The sequence below is a fragment of the Miniopterus schreibersii genome (assembly GCF_964146895.1).
Source record: "Miniopterus schreibersii genome assembly, chromosome: 7".
NCBI classification, from domain to species: Eukaryota; Metazoa; Chordata; class Mammalia; order Chiroptera; family Miniopteridae; genus Miniopterus; species Miniopterus schreibersii.
Genome location: NC_138108.1, coordinates 76,285,291 through 76,308,471, shown reverse-complemented (window position 1 = coordinate 76,308,471; position 23,181 = coordinate 76,285,291). Strand labels below are relative to the sequence as shown.

The 23,181-nt window shown below is 46.0% G+C and overlaps 1 protein-coding gene across 3 annotated transcripts in view; it reads right to left on the bottom strand.

The window, feature by feature from the left end:
- CFAP221 (cilia and flagella associated protein 221) overlaps positions 1-23,181 on the bottom strand; it is an 88,408-nt gene that overhangs the window by 2,552 nt on the left and 62,675 nt on the right. For all 3 annotated transcript variants that reach the window (XM_081142297.1, XM_081142296.1, XM_081142298.1), the window contains 10 exons: positions 20,992-21,097; positions 19,776-19,909; positions 17,419-17,499; positions 16,651-16,758; positions 16,427-16,561; positions 12,722-12,880; positions 11,275-11,366; positions 8,581-8,673; positions 6,081-6,176; positions 1,492-1,609 (listed from right to left, as the gene is read on the bottom strand). In XM_081142297.1, coding sequence (XP_080998423.1) covers positions 1,501-1,609; positions 6,081-6,176; positions 8,581-8,673; positions 11,275-11,366; positions 12,722-12,880; positions 16,427-16,561; positions 16,651-16,758; positions 17,419-17,499; positions 19,776-19,909; positions 20,992-21,097 — 1,113 coding nt within the window. In that variant the 3' untranslated portion in view covers positions 1,492-1,500. The remainder of the gene's footprint in view (positions 1-1,491; positions 1,610-6,080; positions 6,177-8,580; positions 8,674-11,274; positions 11,367-12,721; positions 12,881-16,426; positions 16,562-16,650; positions 16,759-17,418; positions 17,500-19,775; positions 19,910-20,991; positions 21,098-23,181) is intronic.

Below are 23,181 nucleotides of genomic sequence, written 5' to 3'. Positions count from 1 at the left end.
CAGGCTTCTGGGTCTCCACCAGCTCGGGGAATCACCTGGCTTCTGGGGCCCTTGGGTGTCTCTCCTGGGGAGAAGTAACACAGACTCTTTCCGGGAAGGGCGTGAGGACTGAAGGAGCAGTCATCTTATGGGTCAGCAGGGGGCCTGGCACACGTTAGGCCTCATGGAAAACGACTGTTCTAGTTGGATGGCAAGCCGGCCTCATGCCTCACACAACTCCCTCGTTAATTACTGCCTCTGTCTCATTCATTCAATATCCACTCATACATGATCTGTTAAGCAGGGTTGCCAGACTCAGCAAATACAAATATAGAACACCAGTTAAATATGAGTTTCAGATAAACAATGAATTACTTTCTAAGTGTAATACGTCCCAAATAGTACATACGCTATAGGGACATACTTATACTAAAACTATTTGTTGTATATCTGAAATTCAATTTTAACTGGGCACTGTTGTATCTGGTGAACTCAGCTTTGAGGAGTGGCAACTGGGCTTTGCCTCCCATTGCTGGCGTCTCCCTATCCCTCCCAGGGCATTTCCCACAGGGACTTGGTGCATGGCTGAGTGATAAAAACTTCTATTTTGTACATGGATGGTCTTGGTCTTGATTTTGGTTTCATGATGGAAACCAAATCCCAGAAAAATGTCAGAATCAATGAGTTAATGAAGAGTCCTTTCAAAATTGAATATACAATTGATATCAACTATTAGTTGATATCAGCTATTTAAATATATGCATGAAAAATAATGGAGGAAATACACCCAAATATATTTGGATAATTATGGGTTATTATAATATAGCCCAAATGCTATCAGCCTTACCAGCTCATGCAGGTGAATGAAACCATGTTGACAAACACAATTAAAAGCCTGGTTTCTACTGACATGGTTACAGGGACTCGTGGACCCTTGGCAATGATCTCCTGTCCCAGGTGCTTCTGAGAGTTCCCAGAGGGGTGGTTTTCCAGTTGCTCCCAAACTAGTCTACAAGCTCTATTTGCCCCATAATGTCCCCTCCATTTCTAATCCCCCCTCGCAAGTGTCTGTCATCACATAGCTATTGGGGGAGCTAGTGTCCTCACCAAGGCTGATTTCTCCAGGAATGGCTGCCAAAGCCAAAGTCAGCGATGCTCAGGGGTTGAGGGGCTGGTTCCAGGCAGAGGTGGGAGAGTGCCCCCTCCCTGCACCCTGCTCCCTCTGGCCCTGGGCGCCACCCTCCAAAGGGCTCTCAGAACCTGGCTCCTAGTTTTCCTCACAGAGGCCACGCCTTGCTCGGGAGCTCTTTGACCAGCACGAAATCTCCCACCAAGACCCTTTAAACATTGCCATCATTCTAATGACTTTTATTTTTAAAAAGAAAAATTGTAACTTAAAAATATATACATCATCCACATTTCAATTATTTTCCTCTATAAACTTTAATTCCTCAAATGGCTGGAATATAAAAGGACTGCAGTGACTGCAGAAAGCAAATGAGAGGAACTGACCTACTGGTTTTATTCTAGAATCAGGTATGAGTTGAGAGCCTTGGCCCGCAGATTCTTCATTTCCTCCAGCACCTTTTCTCCGGCCTTCTCCATTGGTTGTGCCTGGTCTTTCACCTCTCTAAATATCAAAGAACCAGACAAGGATGCATCAGGGCACTTGATATTCTAGGACACTCGAGTCACCCACCAGTGCCCTCAGTGAAGGTTTAAGGAGCCGTTTTACATATATATATATACACACACACACACACACATATATACATATATATGTGTATATTAGTGGTAATTTAGTTGCCAGTGAAAACACTTGGCTAAGTGATTCAAACCTGGCTTCCAATCTCACTGCGCCAGCTGCTTAGCGTGCACAGTTACCTAAACTTTGTCTCCCTTTCCAGATGCAGAAGTGGTGAAGATTCCCATCTCCCAGTGCTGTTGCGAAGGTGAAATGAGAAATTATTTACAGACATTTTAGTGCGATGTCTTCTAAATGCTCAGCTGGCTATAGTTGATTCTTCATGTGTGTAAATAAAGTAGACACACAGTATCTCTGACTCTGATGAAGGCTCCAGCAGGGGGGAGTCAGGAAGGGTGAAGCGCCTGGATGTGTGCTGGGTGTGGCAAGGGGGTGCTGGGTAGAGCTTTCCCAACATCTGGGAGGAAACGATGAGTGCGTTTGGTTCAAAGGACAGATGCCTAAAGACTGTGGGCTCAGCCATATGCTCTGCCCAGACAGAAGAATACATTATAAAATCCAGTGATTCGGAAGCATTTTCTAAAGAGGGTGAAATGTAAAGTTCTGCAAATGCCTGGTAGTTTTGAAAAACAGAGATATCTGAAAATGGAGAATTAAAATGGTCCCTAATACATATACTTAAAAATTAATTAGACCACTTTATGGAATCATTTGGAAGTATATAGGGCATGTCTCCCTTTGAAGATATTGATGACTGAGTGACACTGTGAAGACCTTGGAGTGCTGAATGAAGTGTCAGCAGCTATAGCCAGTCTCGCAATTTCCTGGACGCTTTACATGGTTCCCTTAATGGTCCTGAGAGAGCGGAGGTCACCTTCAGGGCGGCGAAGAATCTTTCGGGTTAATCACAGCCATCAAGGGAGAGCAGAGGGTTCACTGCATCCATGAAAATAGTATTTGCCAGAAACCAAATAGACAGCAGTCTCCGTGGGGAAAGCAAACAGCACTGGTGCGCTCCTGCCGCTCTGTGCCTGCCAGCTCCTGGTTGAGGCCGAAGGGCGTGAGAAAGGAGCAAGGACAGAGGACACGGGACTGGGCAGAGGGTCAGAGTCATAGGACCGAAGGGAATTTCTGAACCAAAAGAACTTTTGAAAATCGTCTATGGGATATCAACCTGTTGGAATACTAGTCAACCAATAAAGTGACAATTATGGTGGCAATTTTGACACATGAAAAAAATGTACATAAAATAATTTAAACTGCAAAATATGTGAATTCAAAATGCATGGCTACATTCACTAAAAATGTGTGAAATGTATGTGTATTTTGAAAGAATTGGAAACTAAGTTGGTGTGCAAAAAATGTTTAGAGTTTACTGTTAGTTTATTTTGTTTGGTAAAGTAGCTGAAATACATTTAAAAAGGGAAAAAAGATACCACTTTGGGTGAATATATAAGATAGGAACTTCTATTTCATTTAATAATACTTTGACAATCCAGTGGCATTCAACATTAGCTCGGCAGGATGAAAATCACATTAAAGAGCAGTGAGCAGAGGGGTATTGGAGATCCCCTCACTCATGGGATGACCCATTCTATGTCCAGGGGAATTTCTGAAATAGGAAAAAGAAGTTTTAATTTAAAACTCCTTGTCAACTGTTTGGAACCTGAAACAAAATGCAATGCAAAGGGCATATATTTGCTGAGGTATAGGAGGTTTATGAGCTATGTAGTGTAATGTGATATTTTACTGGTAATTAACTGATCAAAACAGATCCTCACTGAAATTCCTTTAAAATTTTTTATTTCCTAAATTTTCTTTTACCAGACACTGCCATACTACTTTTGAGAAGTGCTGGTTGCTGTGGGCCTCTGAAACTACCACAGACACACCAAAGGGACTCCCAGGTGCTCTAAGACATGTAGGCATTCCTTTAAAAAAAGGAACACCCCAAAGATAGACTCTGAACTGAGAAACCTACAGCACATATAAGAAAGGGCAATTATCCTTAATATATAAAGGACTCTTACAAATAAATAAGAAAAAGATAAACATTTCCTATAAAATAGGTGAAACAAGCCTCTTATAAAGAAGAAAAAATAGTTGCTGAGCTAAAGGGAAATATTTTTTTTATTGATTTTAGAGAGAGAAGGAGAGAGGGGGAAAGAGAGAGAGAAACATCTGTTGGTTGCCTCCCATATGCACCCTGACTGGAGAGCAAACCCAAAACCTAGGCATGTGCCCTGACGGGGATCGAACTTGCAACCTTTTGGTGTGTGGGATGATGTTCCAACAACTGAGCCACCCAGCCAGGGAAGGAACATTTTAATATCATTTGAAAACAAAAAAGTTAAAATGAAAACAATAAGATGGACATTTAAAAATCTATCATATTGGTGCCCGGCCGGGCGTGGCTCAGCGGTTGAGCATTGACCTAGGATCTAGGCGATCGGGGTTCGATTCCCGGTCAGGGCACATGCCCGGGTTGTGGGCTCGATCAGTGACACTCTCATCATTGGTGTTTCTATCTCTCTCTCTCCCTCTCCTTCTCTCTCTCTGAAATCAATAAAGATATATTAAAATAAATAAATAAATAAATAAAAATCTATCATCTTGTTAAAGAAAGAGAAAAATGATAGTGCTTTGTTCAGGACACTTGAATGTGGGCAGCCCTGACCTCTGCTGGTGGGAGGTATGCAGATGCAACCCCTGGATGGCAATTGAACGATATAGATTAAAACTTTACAAGGCATATTGATCTAGCATTTGCATTTCCAGAGATTTATCCTAAGAAAACAGTCTGATAAGTTTTCAAGAAATTATAGCAAAAGGATGTTTCCTGAAGTACTACTGGTAACAGCAAAACAATGAAAAGAATTTACATGATCATCAGAAGAGGGTTGGTTAACTAAATTATGGTACATCTACCAGTGAAATAGCATGATGTATATCTGTATTTATAAATACATGTTTATGATATATTGCTAAATAAAAGTGTATAAGACAAAATAATATGAATAATATGATTGAATTTTGTTAATACATATATATGTACATTTATTTACTTAAATAAAGAAATATTTGGAGGACCATACATCAAAATGTACAAGTTACTGCCTCTGGGTGGTAGGATTATGTTTTTATTTTATTCTTTATATTTTTGTTTTATTTAAAAAACTTTTAATAGTAAAAAGCATTTTTTAAAATAAAAAGAATCTGCCCGGCCGGACATGGCTCAGCGGTTGAACGTCGACCTAGGATCCAGGAGATCGGGGTTCGATTCCCAGTCAGGGCACATGCCCAGGTTGCGGGCTGCAGCTGATCAATGACTCTCTCATCATTGATGTTTCTATCTCTCTCTCTCCCTCTCCTTTCCTCTCTCTGAAATCAATAAAGATATATTAAAAAATAAATAAATAAATAAATAAATAAATAAATAAATAAATAAAATAAAATAAAAAGAATCTTTAAAAGTATACCTGGAATTTCAAACTTATGAACCATGTGAAGTACATGTGGTTATTTCTATTACAAAAGTACTCATCAGCACATTTTGTTTTGTTTTTAATCCTCGCAAGAGGGTGTTTTTCCATTGCTTTTCAGAGTGGAAGGAAGAGAGACAGAGAGAGAGAGAAACATTGATGTGAGAGAGACACATTGACTGGTTGCCTCCCACACACACCCTGACTGGGGCCGGGGATCGAGCCTGCAGCCGAGGTATGTGCCCTTTGCCGGACTCAAACCCAGGACCCTTCAGTACACGGGACAACACTCTAACCACTGAGCCAACCCGGCCAGGGCAATACCAGTTTCTTTAAGGGTGATGATGTTTGCTTAGCTGGCTGGCCCCTGGCGTACAGCAAAGGGACGAATCAACATCTGCCGAGCATCTAGTTCACACCCAGCAACTAGTCCGGTGTCTTCACATTTGAGTCTCATTTACCCTTCACAACCACCTGGGAAAGAGTTCCTTTTCTGCATGTACAAATGAGGAAACTGAGGCCCAGTTCCTGGAGATAAGTAACCTGGCTGGAGCTTTCGCATGTAATAAACTGTGGAGTTGGGATTCAGCCATAGGTCTCATTTGGCCCCAGAGCCTGGGCTCCGCGCGCGGAATGAAACTCCCTCAGCTAGCAGTAAGAAACAAATACATCTCTGAAGTTAAGTGATAAGCACCTAGAAAAATTGGATTCAGTTTTTAAAGGCTACTGGCCAGCAACATCTAAGGGGATGCAACTGTGCCTAAGATAAAATACGCATCTAAATATCGAAATCATTGAAAACCTCTCTCTCAAAACCTGCAAAATTTAGATTCAGGCAACATGACAGTTCTGTTTTCTGCCAGACAAATTTTACCCAAGGCCACCTCTTACTAGGCATAAGAGCATCCGCTTACTTCTCCTTTTTGGTGTCCTTGTGGTCCAACATAGGGAATTCCACTTCGATCATTTCTGGGGTCAGCATAACTTCTGTATTTTGTTCATAGAGCTCACTGAAAAGGAGTAAGATGTTTAGCTGGAACAGTGTTTCCTTCCCAAAATAGAACAGAGAAATACTGTAGTCATTTAAGAGTTACACAGCCCTTGTGGCCTTCAGCGTTAGTTCCACCTACTTGTGCTGAGTCCGTGCTGAGAGAGCATAAGGCTGATAAATTGCTTTCCACCAGCGAACAACAATAGGAGTAGTTATTTATAACCAGGGAATAAAAAGGAAGTTTTAAAACGGGGTTACAGAATTCAGGTTCTTTTCAAGTGCACATGGAACACTTATCAATATTGACCATACCCTGGCCTATAAAGGAAGCCTGACTGAAATCATTCAGAGTACATTCTCTGGCCACAAAGGAGTTCAAATAGAAATCAGCTGCAAAGAAGGTAACTAAAAAAACCCACAACTGTTTGAAAAATTAAACAATATGTTGCTAAATAATCGATGGGTGAAAGAACAAATTAACAGACCGAGGTTAGCTATATCTTGTCGTCTGCTATCTGGTAGGCCGGGAGTCAGCAAGCTTTTTCTGTAAAGGGTTTGCAGGCTGCACGGTCTCTTATGTGACTAACTACTCAACTCTGCTATTGTAGCATGAAAGGGATCATAGGAAATACACAAATAAATGGCTGTGGTTATGCTACAATAAAACTTTATTTGTAAAAACAGGTGGCAGGCCAGATTTGGCCGTGGGCCAGTTTGCTGACCCCTGGGCTGGAGCTCTGCTGCTTGATGGTTACGTAAAGCTGGGTCACTGCACAGAGGAGCTGGAGCAGGGGAGGGAGAGAGTATGGAGGAGACACACTCACTCCTCAAAGGGTCCTGACCTCAGAAGTAGGAAAGCTCAGGCCTGCTCACACTGTTTTGGCAAAGGCTTAGTCAAATGGGTGACTTAGCTGCAAGGGAGACTGGAAAGTATAGCCCCTTGATTTATTTATTTATTTGTTTGTTTATTTATTATTTCTTCACCCAAGGATATTTTTTCCATTGCTTTTCAAAGGGGGGGGGGGGGGAGAAACATCCATGTGAGACAGACACATCTGCTGGCCAGAGGTATGTACCCTTGGCTGGAATCAAACCTGGGACCCCTCAGTCTGCACAAGCAGACGCTCTAATCACTGTGCAAAACTGGCTAGGGCCAGCCCCTAGTTTTAACAGGTCTATTACTTTAGGAGAAGAGGAGAATGTGTTTTTTGATAGCAGTTGTCTCCACCACGCTCAAAGAGAAATGCTTCCAAGATCACCAAAGGCAACAAGGGCCTCAAAGTTTGGAATCACAAACAGGAACCCTCTTCAGCAGTGGTACATGAATGGAGTGGGCCTTGCAAGCTTCTGTTAAGGAAAGTACCTGTGAAAGCTGCAAAAGTTGTTCTAGTCCCACAAGATTGAGAGCTAACAATTACTAAGCAGCGGCTATATGTGAACCACTACGCTGCCGGCTCCACAAACATGATCTTCCCATTAGCAGTTTCCTCACCCTGTGGGGTGATGACAAGAGCCCATCCTGGAGATGAAATGAGACTGCTTGCCAAGCACTGCGCCTGGTCCACACTGAGAGTTCCGCAAATATGCGTTACTATAGTAACCAACCGCATCACTAGCATCGTCATCTCCTTCAACTCTAACCCCCCCTTATGAAGCAGGCACTATTGTTCTCATTTCAAAGATGAGGAAACTGAGTCACAATAGTCTTAACATTAGCGGTGAATGAAGGAGAGGTTAGCTATGTTTTGGTTTGCTGAGCGGCTCCCCAGAGGCCCTGGCAGACAGGACTTGCTCCTCTGGGCCCTGGCTGCAGCCGCCTCAGGAATGCCCCCTTGCGGTGGGATGAACAGAAGACACTCCAGCCTTCCTGTTCGGATTTGGATTCCTGCTTTAAATGCTCAGGGTATTGCCAAGAATCACTGCTCGTGGGGAGGTCTTAGAAGAACTGGCTATACGTCTCAGATATCTGGGATTTCACTAATTGATTATTTATATGTAAAAACATTTAAGTGGGCACTGTGATAGGAGATTCAAGGACATATTTTTACTGGATGTTGGACGCTCATCAGTAAAATGAAATTTAAGTGCCTTGGTTTTGGGCCTATATTTCTTCATGCCTCTCCAAGTCCTGCCTATCCTTCAGTTACCTACCCAAGTCCACATGACCACTGAAGCCTAGGTGGGTTTGGAAAACTGACCTAGCACTGCCTCTGCTCTTCCTCCCTTGAGCTCCCAGACACCTAAAGATCAGCAAGTCTGAGACCTGAGAGACTGTGTACTCCCTGCGACGAATTTAGCATCATATCCACTTAGGGGTACGGCTAGGTGTTGGCCTTGTCCCATTTGGGTTGCAAGCTCAGGCACAGCATCCAGCATATTTTTGGAAAACAGACTACATTAGAGACCGAAGGTAAAAACTGTACCGTTCGACTGTTTCCAATCTGTCTTCTTCTGGTAAGGCTTTCAGAACAGCAGGGACATCTATAGGAAGCATAACTGAGTTGAGGGAGTCACAGCTGTGGAAAAATCACACAAGCAGCCGAAGATAAATGATCACATTTGCAGTCCTGGGGGCTTTGCATCATTTTCTAAAGCACTTTTATTGAACCCCTGCTGAGGCTTTGCCATTCTGTCCACCTTCACTTCTGAAATCCACTTACATTTTCCTAGAGGCAAAGGCTGGGGTGTGACAGGTACCAGTCAAATCCAGAATGTTGCCAAACAAGACATCTCCCAGGGTTCAGAAACAGAATTTTTGTATAAGAAAGATGGGAAAGTAAGAAAAATACATATATTCTGCTCAGTGTTATAAAGAGAAGCAAAGGACAGGTGGCTTAGAGACCAAGCTGGTTACCGCGAAGGGTGGGAGGGAGCGGCCCTGCTCTGAATGCCCCTCAGGGAGTTTTGAGTTTGGAAAGCACGTCAATGTCCTACACGTCAAAAAAATAACATTGAATCAATCAGAAGGAAAGGAAAATCCCCCAAAAGAAAGCAAACTGAAACAAATAATGTTTCACATGAATTCCAAAATCACACTGGAGGGAAAGAAAGGGGAAGAGCGGGAGAGAAAGAGGGAAGGAAGGAAGGGAGGGAGGGAGGGAGGAGGGAGGGAGGGAGGGAAAGTAATATAAGTAATTTATAAATATAGCACTTGACTATATATTTCCTGTTTTGAATGAGATGAGGGTAGGGGGCCAACTACAACTAAACCTGAACTGTATGCGCTTGCTCATGAAGTGGTTGTAAGCGCAGTGACTCTGGAACTGTTCTCGATGTGCTACAGGATTGGGAGAATAAACGTGTGAGGAGCCAGGGCTCTCCCAGCGGGAGGAGCACACAAGCACGGACTGGGGGGGTGGGCAATAACACTGTGGCTGTGGGCCGGAATTATAAGCCTTGGTGTGAGTTCATGACTTCTGAAACATGTACTGTATATGTGTGCATGTGTTCATGTATATGTACACATGTGCATATTACATGTACACGTGCATGTGTTTTGGTATGTTCATGTATATATGTATGTGTGTGTATATGTTTGTGCCTGCATATATATTTCATTACATACACACCCTGGCTTATCTGCTGAGGAGGCCAAGAAACAACCCCCCCGCCCCCCCCCCCCCCCATGGCCATGAGTACACAGAGTGCGGGGATTTTGGTCTTAAAAGTCACCCCTCACTAAAAGGAACCTGGGCCCCACCATCCGGAGATTGTCTGCTGACTGACTTCCTGGCAGAGTGCAGGTCCTAACCGACAACCACACCGACGCTGCCGAGGGGGGGGTGCGCTGTCAGAGGGGAGTCCTGCCCCGAAGTGGGGCCCAGGAGCAGAAAGCCTGGACTCCTTCCCAGAAACAGGCGGTTTGGGGAGATGGAATGGCAACACCGAGGGCTTTTCCTGAGACAAAACTCACCCAGTTTTAAAGTTCTGAGACCATGTTCCTCTTACTTTTCGTGTTAATATGTTCTTCTGAAACTGAAATAGTGGCAACAATAGATAGCGCTGGGTGTTTTGTTTTGCTTTGTTTTAATGTCTTACTTGGCAAAGTAAACTCTGACAGTGCTAAGTCAGTCCCAAATCCCCCTGGCATTTCACTCGTCTATAAAACCCAGAAGCCTGGGCACTGGATTAGATAACCTCTTTAGTCGGTCTCGACTCTCAGGTTTCATAAAGGTCCTGGAGATTCAACAAATTCTCTCTAAATTTATTAAAGAGTAAAGAAACCAAGTGAGCTCTTTTGATTATTACAAATACAAAAATCACTTGGGACAAACACTAAATAACTATCACATGGTTTAACATGGGTAACTCTCAATGGAGAAAGACACGAGGGAAACACCTCATGAGTAATAGGTGATTTATTCATTCAAACAAAATGATTGCAAAGTTCAAGTATCATTAATGGATGTGTAGGAACTTAAAAAAAAAGCCATTATTATTTTGTAACTCCTTTTAGAAATAAAAACATGGCCTAGAATCTTACATCATGAAAATCCATGATGAAGAAATATGGACTCCTTCTTGCTTTTATGATCTGTAATACAATTATGGTTTATTGCCTTTACAATCTGTTATATGATTACGGTTTATTTGGAAACAAACTGGCCCAGCAGAGCGCTCCGACACAGGAGCTGAAGTGACGAGGCGGAGTGGAGGAGTTTTCTTTAGTGCATGTAGAATGCATGTGTCACTCACGGTCGATTCAAGCCCAAGGTAACAGCCCCCTGACTGCTTTTTGAAAGAACAGCCTTAGGAGATTTTTTCAAGGACATCGCTTTGGGGAAAAAAGGATTCTCCCCCTTAATCCTGGACGCCTGTGCGTGGGGAGGCCGGCGGACAGGGGTCCCCACCCTTGCCGTTCCTCACTTTGCTGTGTCCCGATGGTGCCCGCGCCCAGCTGTTTACGGATGACGGGTCACACGTGCCGGCCCCACGCGGCAGAGCGAGGCCGCCTGGTGGCGGCGGCCCCCGCAAGGTCCCGGGCGCGTGCGGGGCTGGAAGGGCGTCGTCTCTCGCTTTCACCCTCAGGACCGCGGGCTGAGGGCGCCCGGCCGCCCGTGCCGCAGGCGGGCAGGTCCCGGGGCGCGGGGGCAGGCGGCGGGGCGAGCCCTGCTTACCTCTGTGTTGTCTCTGTCCTGGAGGTCTCGGGCAGAGATGAGAGCGCCAGGGGCTGGAACCTCTTCCAGTGCATTATTCCGGGTATAATGTCCTGGAAGGAAAGCCGGCCCATGGCTACTGTGTGTAAGGCAACTGCCGGGAGAGCTGAAGTCTAGGAGGGGCTTCCATTCATTCAAATGACTATTGTTAAAAGTTAGCTTCAAAATTTATAATTTCATTCAGTTAGCATTTTTAAGAAGCTAAAAGACAACTGCTCCAGCAAAGGGCATTAAACAATGGAGCACAGAATTAAAGTAGGGCCAAAGGGGCCATTTCCCTGCCCGATTCATCGGGCACATCACGGTCCAACGGGCCCTGGCGAGGGAGGGCAGATTCGGCCTTCGGTCTGTTTGATTCTTATGAACGTGGGGCTAAGGCCACACTCAAAGAGGCTGCGGGTTCATCGCACACCCAGGCAGGGGGGGCGCCGGCAGGCACGTGGAGATGCAGGGAGGGTGCTCTCAGGAGGGCACCCGCTGGGCTGAGTGCAGGGTGAGTGACGGGCCGCGGGAAATGAGTCTGAAGAGACAGGCTGGTCGTGACGGCCTGTGGGCCAAGCGAATGAGCGTGGAGCTGCTCCCACAGGCAGCAGGGCCACCGGGAGTTTTCAGACTGGAAAACAACACGATCGGCTGGATGCCTACCGAAGGGTTTCTAGAGAGGGCCGACGGCACAGTGGTGGCCGTGGGGGAGGAGAGGGACATTCGCAAGCTGTTTGAGGCAGACTGGAGGAATCCGGTGATGGTTAGATACGGGACTGAGGGAGGGGCAGGGACCAAGGGTCACACGGGTCACTGCACAAATCACAGAACAAGAAGGTGAGCGGAGGGGGAGCACTCCGAGGTGAGGCTGGCAGCAGGAGGGCAGAGATTATGACCCGGGTTAGGGATTTATTGAGTGTGAAGGTCCTGAGGGCAACTCCAGAGATGCCACAGGATATTCAGGCTGGTTATCTAGGAGAAGAAATTCTTGGGACCTCTTCCTTAACATGCATTTGTCATCTCACCACCCTGTCCATTCTGATGTTTCTACACTTGTTGGGCACAAAGAAAGAGGAGGTGAGACATGGGGTCGTGCCTGCTGTGTGTTTTCACATGGCTGAAACAGGAACAGAAATGAATATGGGGCGTCATCTTCAAGGGAAAAAGGGAATGAGCATGTTGAAAAGGGGCAGCCTGTAGCCTGGGAGGTGGGTGGACCAGACGAGGGTGGTGCTGAGTCTCCCACGGGTACCTCTCTAGGGCTGGGGTGCGAGTGCGCACAGCCACCTTTGGTACTATTCTTGATCTGCAGCTGTGGCTGCAAAGCTTCTTTGTCTCAATTCCAGCTGTGCCCCTCCATCCGTGTTCCCCGCCCTTTCCCGTAGCCCAGGGTCAGCTCTGCCAGTGAGCCCGGGGATGGCATTACCGTGTGATGGAGAAACTGCTTTTGGGTGAGAGGGATGCTGGACCCGACGTGGGACTCCTTGGTGAACTTGTACTTGGGGTGAGAGCACAGATGGTAGTCTATCACGGTTTCTGCGTAGGTCAGAGAGGGCATCACAGCAAATAATCCTGGGTTAGGATTCTGCAGAAAGAGAGAAAAAGACTTGTTTGGTTACTGGTTTCTAAGTCAGGCAGAGGAGAGGCGTCCGCTAACGGCTCCCAGTGGCACTAACAGCGGCTCCACGTCAGCGCCTCTGGAGGGAAGCAGGAGAGCAGAGGCGCCCTCAGATTGGCAGTCCTAAATGTCACAGCCGTCCATAAATGTCACTTTTCCAGCTTAAGGGCTTCATTTCATACCACATGGATTTACTAAGCTCACATGGAAACAAGTAACAACTGAAATAACAGCTTAAAATGGTTTAAAGTATTTGTTTCTTAATTTGATGAATTAGGGGATTTATTAAGTAAGCAAACTGGTTTTAAAAAGCAAGTAAGCTTCTGGCTTTGAAAACAAAGGTAGCTTTTCAAAAACTATTTCAAAAAGGGGACAAAGAAGAGGGTGACATTTGCTATATCAGGAAATGTCAACATTTAACATTGTTTTGAAGATGTTTCTAATTGAGGAAGGCTCCATTTGGATGTCGAATCTGGTTTTAAGGAAGATCCTGTTCTTTATTAGTTTTCCAGCAGAACTAATGGAGGCACAGAGCAATTACATCAAAATATGAGAATATAGAGCCTTTTAATGATCCTTCCAGGATTTGTCCAACAAAAACCCCATTCTTGTCCCAAACAACAATGAAGCTTTTGCCCCTTTATAGTTGTTTAATTTCAGATATTTCATAGCTAGCAAGTTGAGATTTTGTTCTATTTGTCTGTCTGTATAATTTTTAAAACAATTTTTTTGAAAAAACAACAAAACTCCACATGGCTTATAGGAACCCAGTCTCGTTGCCAAGAAGCGAATGTCTCCCACAACTTAAGGGAACTGCAGCGGACCAGGGTGGCACAGAGCCGGGCGGGAGAGCCCAGAGCGGCGCGCGGTCGGTCGGGGTGCAGGCGGGAGCGCGGGGAGGGCCGCAAGCTGTAGGTGCAGAGGCTGCCTTGCTGCTGGGGCCAGGCAGGGAGGCCGAAGAAGGCTCTCGCCTCAGCTCCAGGGTGCAAGGGAGGACGCAGCGAGGAGACGGTGCGCGCCGCGGAGTCTGCAGTGGCCGCAGGGACGCAGAAGCAACAGACACTTCCACCAGCAGTTGGGGGCAGAGTTAGGGTTGGTACAGATATATTTTTACAGCAGCAGGTTCTCTTCCAGTTCCTCAAAGCGCTGCATGGGGTGGTGGCAGAGACCGAAGAGAATGGGGACACTGGGCTTCACCCCCTGGGGCTCAAGGAAAGATCCTCTACCCAGATAAGGGCTGGAGGGTTGGAAGGGAGCAAGGTGAGAGGCGGGGGCCCTGGTGAGGCAGAGCAGGGGAGGCCTGAGAGCTCAGAAGGGGGGTGGAGAGGAAGGAGAGCAAGGAGGGTGGTGGGTGGACACGTGGGAGCATCTCCCGTGTCAGTGCACGCCACCTTAAGTAATCCAGAGCGTGAGAGAGTTGTGGACGGAGAACCAAGGACAGAGACAGGGCGAGCACTCCCGCTATGGGGATTTGTCTATTTTTTTCCTTTGCCGTTCAATCAGCTTTTGTTTCATGCATCCTGAAGCTCTGGTCTTAGGTGGATCAATATTAGGGTTGCTGTGTCTCTTGGATGAGCTGTCCCTACACTTAGGGTTCCTATGCTACACATAGCAGGCATGCTCTAAGTATCTGTGGAATTAATGAGTTAATAGAAAACTACTGATATTTTCTAAGGAAGTATGAGTGTGACTGGAAAATTCCCTTAACTTCTCTAGACCAGTTTTCTCACTTTTAAAATGGCAAGGACGCCCTAGCCGGTTTGGCGTTGGCCCAGGAACTGAAGGGTCCCAGGTTTGATTCCAGCCAAGGGCAAGTACCTCAGTTGCAGGCTCGATCCCCAGCTCTGGTTGGGGCATGTGGGGGAGGCAACCAATCGATGCGTCTCTTTCACATCGATGTTCCTCTCTCTCTCTGTCCCTTCCACTCTCTCTGAAAAGCAATGGGAAAATATCCTCGGGTGAGGATTTAAAAAAATAAAATAAAATGGCCAGGAAATGGTTTTCAAACCTTGCTGTGGGGACCCCCAGAGTTTTGTAGGGGCACCCCTTCAGGAGAACCCCTACCCCACTGCCATCCCAGCAACCAGAACTTTATCTATTTTACATTTTGCCTTTCTCTGTAAAGTTTCAGCTGTTGAGAGGGTTCTGGTGCTAAAGGAAGTCTGAAGGTCACTGGGTTAAATGTCCTGCGAGGTCATTCCAGTTCTAGGATTCTACGTCTCTGAGGAGCATTCTTCTCAACTGACGAGACAATAAGAAAATGCCACATTATGGCCAAAACACAGGCATCACAGCTCTGCACAGAAAAGCAGCGTAATTCCAAGGAAGAGCCTGAGGCCGTCAGGAGACAGGCAGGCTGCTGCTCCCGCTCTCCGCTAACTGGCTGGGTGACCTTGGTGTGGCCCTTAGCACTCTGCCCACATGAGACAGGTTTGCACTTGGAGATTCTCACAAAGGAGACTTCCTCAAGTAGTGTCTGAGGTCCCTTCGTTCTGTGTGTGTATGTGTCTGTCTTTAAAAAAAACGGCCCAGCTGGTGTGGCTCAGTGGTTGAGTGTTGGCCCATGCACCGAGAGGTCACAGGTTCAGTTCCTGGCCAGGGCACACGCCTGAGTTGCGGGCTCCATTCCCAGTGAGGAGAGTGTAGGAGGCAGCCGACCCATGTTCTCTCTCATCGATGTTTCTACCTCTTTCCCTTCCTCTCTCTCTCCAAAATCAATAAAAACATATTTTTTAAAAAATGGACCATAACTTGGGCAACTACTGTGGCATTTCACCGATGATTCCATCATTACATAGAACCTCATGAGATTTCCTGCGTGGGTTCCAGTCGCCTGGGACCCGGGTAGCTGGAAATGTCGAGAAGAGGGAAACCCCGTGAGGGCAGATCAGAGTGCGTGAAGGCCCGGTGATGGGAGGGACTCGCAGGGGCTCAGGGACACAGGGGCACGGGGACAAATGCGGTTGGGGATTATGACTGGCCTCACATCTTCAGGAGCGTAGGCTTAATTTGGTAGAAGACGGCCCCGTGAAGATGCTGAGCAGGACGTGGCGCGGTCAGGGTGCTTCCTGCGGGAATCCTGGGCGGCTACAGAAGCGAAGTTCATCAGGGACCTGGGAGCAGAGGCTGGGCACGGAAGCCACCACTGCCCAAGGGCATAAGGACCCGACAGCTCCGAGTGATGCGATTTGGGGTAATTTACTCTCTTCTTCTGTTGTGTCTTTTCCTTTCTCTTTTTTTAAATATTGTGTGTGTGTGCATGTATATACATATAATATATTACATATAATTAGAAAATATCACAAAGCTATTGTCATAAAGATAAATGCTGGAATTATTAAAAGACAGAAGCATTGATATTCTCCAAGCAAGCAATTTAAAAGATGACATATTGTTTAAACCCTGAAATTCCAAAGAGGTAAAATTATTCCCAATTAATGCATCTGTTTTCTTATGAAGTAACTGCTAAAATAAAGGAACACAGAACACAGACTTGTGCCAATGGTCACTTACAAAGATATACAGTGGGTCATAGTCTGGAGACACGGCTAAGGCCTCAGGTGGTTTCATGTTCAAGATTGAGGTCTTGCCCGGGAACTGAGGGGTGTCGTCCTGCTTTGGTAGGGTTATCACGGTGGTGGCTTCATCCTGTGCGAGGACCAAGAGCAGTGTGTTAGTCCTGATGCCCGGACCAGAGGGGCAAGGTGAGGGCAATTCCCGAGGGTGGGATGTGGTACCTCAGCTCCTTGTTTCAGGGCTCGAGCAAGTTTCTGGGGTCTATAAGTTGTTGAAGACCTCTGGACAGAGAATGGCTGATACCCCTTAAGTTTGTACTTTTGAGGAACCTGGGGGTGAAACACGAGGATTGACTGAATATCCTTAAAGAGGGACCATTTAGTGGGGTCTGATCTCAACAATAGCGCTTCTGAGCTGCCTGATGGTAAAAGAAAAACAAGCTCCACATTATCGCCACCAGATTGTGGCAATTGTTCGTTTGGCCAGAGCTGGAGAGGCCTGATGCCAGTCCTGGGCCCTGTCCTGGGTGCCAGCACACAGGAACACTCACAAGTCCTCTCTAGTACCACGTGCTTTAACTGCAGAAATACCCCCAATACTACTTGGTCAAGTTAAAATATTCAAGTTTCGAATTTCATATTATCAATATTCATATATACTCAAAAAGGACTGACTGACTTTGTTGACTTCATTGTGTGTTTTTTTCTTAAAAGTTTCTAACCTATGCAGTTCAGGTGGCTTCAAGTATGCATAATATATGCTATTTCCACAGAACAAGTAAGGACCCTGGATCCCATAAGCCACATTAGGAAAACAGAGTCCATTATACTCACACATACCATAGAATTAACAGCAGAAAAATACATACAGTATGCTACACAGTATAACCCACTGTAGAACAAACTAATAAAACCAGCAATTCAAATGCAAGACCATTTTGTTCACTTCGTGGGCAACCCAGTGAACTAATGCCTCACGACAGGCCTGACCTGCAGATTGAAGAAGGAGTGGCTGTGCTTGATGTGAACGTCTGAAGATTTAATTGGGACGGGTCCAAGGCCATCAGGAGCCTAAAATGTGAAAATTCAAGGAATTGATACATAACCAACGCTGAGCAAAAGTGGGTTTGCTTCCTTTTCCATACACTTTGAACATTAAGTGAACAGCTCTGTCCTTAGAGCAGCCTTCCCGCAACCACAGTTGCTGCAGGATGTGTGGGGCCCGGAGATGGCGTTGGCCACCCCCTCCTTGTCTCTTAGTGGATGCGATTCTTCGTTTTCATTTCCTACCATGGTGGATGCTGCAGTGTGCCACCCAGAATCCCCTTCAGGTTTGAAGGTTTCAGTCCCCCAGCTGCTAGGAGTCCCGTTCATACAAACAATTCTCAGGGGTCAGCCCTCTCTAGGGGATGCCCTGGCTGAGGGAGCTGGCTCGGCCCCTCCATGTGCCCCTCCAAGGGCAGCCCACCTCCAATGACAGGTTGAAGCAGGTATAAATGCCGGGTCCTCTCACCCTATCCCAGCATCGGAGCTCCTCATGAATCAGCTGAGGACTTTGACAAGAAGGCCTGCAGTCCAGCTTTTCTCTCTGTCCACTCCTGCTCCCGCCACCTCACTTCTATAGCTGCTACCCCCAAAGCACCACCTAATAAACTTCCTGCAGGCCTGTCTGCCTCGGACACCTGGAGAACCTGGAACAGCATCTACCGTATTATGGGCACTCAGTAAACACTGCATTTCACCAAATCTAAGACACAATAATTCAATTAGTATGATGCATTGTTAATATGCCATCAATCATAAGGCACTTCCCAATTTCAAAGATGCTAAATATTTTAAAAAGTGATCATATAATTGATAAAATACACTATTCATGGAATGAATCAGAACATTCTTTGAAGGCAGGAATGCTGAGCAGTCTACTTTTCATCAACTCTGAGCAGCAGAGAAGCCTTTGCAGAACTAACTAAAGTACCAAGTGAAATGCCTAAGCTTTGAACTACCCACAAAGAACGAGCCGGGCTCCACAGCGCAGTGACGATCCCTTCCATCAGTTATTGGGTGTCAGATATTTACCGTTGCTGGAAAATCACAGATTTTTTTATTTCCAAAGTATTCTGATCTTTTTGTTAGTTTGTTTGTTAATCTTCACCCGAGGATATTTTTTACATTGATTTTTTAGAGAGATTGGAAAGGGGGGGGGGGAGAGAGAGAGAGAGAAACATCAATTCGAGAGAGACAAATTGATTAGTTGCCTCCTGCAAGTGCCCCAACTGGGGCCATGATCGAACCTGAAACCCAGGTAGGTGCCCTTGACTGGGACTTGAACCTGCGACCCTTCAATGTGTGGGCTGGTGCTCTAACCACTGAGTCGCACTGGCCAGGGCTGAAATATTCTGATCTTTTAAGTCATTTAATGATCTAATGCAGAAAACAAGTGGCATTTCTAAAGTCAGCCCTGCACTTCTTGAGTAAATCAACCTGCAATGCTTAACACACATTATAGGATGTGAATGGCAAGTTTATTCTTTGAAACTAAAAACATTGTTTGCATATGCACTCTCCATATCAACTTAAACACACTTTTTATTGCCAACTATGTGAACATGGGCAACATTTATTGCTGGCTATGTCCCTGTGCCTCAGTTTCCTCCTCATAATGATACACAGTGCAGCACAGAGATTTGCTGAAGGTTGAAGAATTGATACACTAAAGCACCTAAGACACTGCCTCACTCATGGGGGATGCAGTGTAGGTCTGTCATTCTTATTCTAATGCACCACTGTGCCCGCTGGGCAAGAGGATGAACTGTCAGGCCTCTTGCCAGAGAGAGAGATCGAGAGAGAGGGAGGGAGGGAGGGAGAGAGGGAAGGGGAGGGAGGGAGGGAGGGAGGGGGAGAGAAGGGACGGAGAGAGGGAGAGAGAGGGAATTGTGAGTCCTATGGGTTAGATTGGTGGATACTGGGCCATCCCTCTCTGGCCTCTCCATTTGCTCACACAGCCGAAGGGCTCAGCTGAGTAGGGCCTGCCTCCCCGGGCCAGGCCAGGTCCTCTGAGTTTCTCTGTCTTTCCTTCTGCTCAGAGGCCTGGTTCCTGGGCTGACAAGCCAGGCTGGAAAAGACCAGCCCAGGCTCTCAGAAGCTCTGCACAGGTATGTCAGATGCCAGGCAGGTGGCCATAGACGATTCCCGGTTTCCCATTGGTCACAATTCCCTGGGCACAGGTCTCCCTTGGGAGCCTCTCAGGAGGAAGCAAAGAGACTGAGACTGAGGCAGGGCCTGCCTGGGTATCTGCCTAACAACCATGTGATCATGCCCGGCCCCCACCCCAGCCCAACAACACCCACCAACTCATCGGAGCCCTGGGGAGGACTGTGGGATGGGAAGGCGAAGGGCAGCACTTGCTTGGGTGACACAGAGAACCGGCCGGAATAATCATCTTGACTGGTCCGCAGCAGAAGGTATTTGGAGGGATTCTTGTCTATGAGGGAAAAACAAAATAGCATTCTTGGGGACTTCTTAAGGTATTTTTATGTGAATCCACCACCATCTCTGGTTGCGTATTTGTCACATACCATTAGTGGGTACCTGATACATGCATTTCAAAAACAGTATCTACGTATGGATGGATATAGTCCCATTTTTAGTGCCTCCTTTGTTCTTTACCTCAACCCCTTCTCCAATTAAAAAAATTTTAATTTTATTTTTACTTCCAAAAAGTTGCTTTTGGGGGAGGCCAGGGAAACCTGAGTCAGATTCAGGGACTTGGGCTTGGGAAGGGAGGAAGGTTCTGGAAAGATCAGGGCCTGCCTGTGTACCTGCACATGAGCCACAGGTTGGAAATACATATTTTGGGAGGAGATAGTGATGTGGCTTTTGGGCTCCCAGAACTACTGAGAATGGGCCTCCAACAGTCCCAGTCCACCTGTGGATTGGAATTTTTTTAAAATAGCAAAGATAATATGAGATAAAAAGCTTTATGTGTAAATGCTAGATTGAGATAAAACCAGACCCAGCCAATCAATCAACAAGTGTAAGTGCCGACTGTCCTAGTCTCTTGTGACCTTACATGGTAAAGGGACTTTGCAGGTATGATGAAATTAAAGATCTTAAATGAGATGGGGAGATTGTCCTGGGTGGTCTGGGTGGACCTAAAGTAATCACAGGATCCATAAAAGGGAGGCAAGAGGGTTAGTCAGAGAAGGAGAAGTCATGACAGAAGTGGGAGGTCAGAGTGACTTGAGGAAGTGGCCACGAGCCAAGGAAGGCAGGCGGCCTCTAGAAACTGGAAGAAGCAGGGACACATTCTCCCCTGGAGCCTCTGGAAGGACCCAGCCCTGCTGACATCCTAATGTCAGATTTCTGACCTCCAGAATTGTGTGATAATAAATGTGTGTTGTCTTAAGCCACAAGTTGGTGGTGATTTGTTACAGCAGCCACAGAAAACATCCCTGTGATTTATGAAAATATTGTATTTCTACACAGCTAGCTTCATCATAAAGAAGCCTCATGCTCTAAGGACTGCTGCTCAAAGTATCGCTGCACTTGCCAGCTGTACCTCACCTTGTATTAGCGATTGTCTTTCAAGCTGGAGCCTTTTCAATATGACCTCTTTGTCCATGGAACGAATAGCGTCCAGCATTTTAAGTAATCGCCGATGAACCATGATCTAAAATTAGAAAGAATAATGATTTTGAATGCTTAATCATTTTGTCATTTAATTTAATTATTTTTCCCAACCACATCTAAGGGCTAAGGCCAGAATTCACAAGGAGAGTGGCAAGCTGCTGCCGAGACTGAGGCCACAGGGACTTCAAGGTCAGGGTGATGTTGGCTTCCCTGAATACAAGAGAGACCAGGTTGTCATCTAGCCTTGTCTTACCCAGTTTATGAGACCTGGTTTTCAAATATTTCCACAGTGGAAACAGTGCCTATTTCTACATTCCTTTTTTTCAGTATATATGAATAGTAATGCTCCCACTGTGTTGTTTTCAGAGCTGAAGGACAAAGGAAATGGACAATTCTGTAGAAACGGGGCTGTGGATTATGGGCAACGCTAACTGCACACCGCCGGGCGCTGACTTCAGAGCAGATGCTGCGGCAGGCGAGTGCTCCCGTGCACAGATCTGCCGCCAAGAGACCGTTCATTCCTCAGCGAACGCTCCTTCCATCAGGAAGAGGCTCTTTCGTTAACAGCTATTATGAAGTGGCTACTCTGTGGCCTGTTCTGTGCAAGGTACTGGAGATACGGTGGGAACTGTCAGTCGGCACAGAGGTGACGGTCCAAGTGTGTGTACACGGGGGGAGGTGTGGTAAACACTTAAACAAACAACATAAACACCCTGAGGAAAAGAAAAGAGAGTAGATGCATGAAAACACAACTGAAGGCTGGGAAGGGAGTGGCCTGCCCACTTATGCAGGGATAACTGGGGAAAGCCACTCCAGGGGGGTGAGGTCGATCTCAGCCTTGAATGGTAAGGAGACTGAGATCTTGGGAAGAGAGTTCCGAGCCGAGGAACCAGCAAGTGCAAAGATCCCGATTCAGGAACAAAGGAGACATGTTGAAGGGGTAAAGAGAAATCCAGTATGACCATGTAGCCTTGATAATAATTGTGCAATGGATTCTTTTATTTTATAATTGAATTTATTGGGGTGACACTGGTTCACAAAACCATACAGTTTCAAGTGCACAACTCAACAAAATATCATCTGCACACTGCATCGTGCACCCAACGCCCAAAGCAAAGTCTCTTTCTGTCCCCATTTCCCCCTCCTTTGCCCACCTCCACCCGCCCCCAGCACCCCTTCCCCTGGCCATACCACATTGTCGTCTGTGCGTTTGATACACATATAAATGTGTTTTATTTGGCTTGATCCCGTTACCTTCTTTCATCCAGTCCCCCACGCCCCTACCCTCTGACAGCTGTCAGTTTTTTCCACGTATCCATGCCTCTGTTTCTATTTTGTTTGTCAGTTTATTTTGTTAATTAGATTCCACTTGTAAGTGAGATCATATGGTATTTGTCTTTCTCTGGCTTATTTCACTCAGCATAATGCTCTCCAGGTCCATCCATGATGTAGCAAATGGTAAGGTTTCCTTCTTTTTTATGGCCAAGTAGTATTGCATTGTACAAATGTACCACAGCTTCTTAAATCCACTCATTTACTGGTGGGCACTTGGGTTGTTTCCAGATCCTGGCTGTTGTAAATAATGCTGCTATGAACACAGGGGTGCATATGTTCTTTTAATTTAGAATTCTGGGTTTCTTAGAACATATTCCCAGAAGTAGGATCGCTGAGTCAAAAAGCAGTTCCATTTCTAATTCTTTCCCCTTTTTACTTTATTTCTTAAATTTTTTATTTATTGATTTTAGAGAGAAAGAAGCGGGGACAGGGAGAGAGAGGATTTGTTGGTTGCTTCTTATATGTGCCCCGACCAGAGACGGAACTTGCAACCTTGGCATATTGAGATGATGTTCTAACCAACTGAGCTATCTGGCCAGGGCTAGCCATTTTTAATTTTTTTGAGAAAACTCCATATTGTTTTCCACAGTGGCTGCACCAGTCAGCATTCCCACCAGCAGTGTGCCAGGGTTCCCCTTTCTCCACACCTTCGCCAGCACATGTCGTTTGATGATGTGTTGATGGAGCCATTCTGACAGGTGTGAGGTGATACTTCATTGTAGTTTTAATTTGCATCTCTCTGATGATTAGTGACGGTGAGCATGTTTTCATATGTCTCTTGGCCATCTG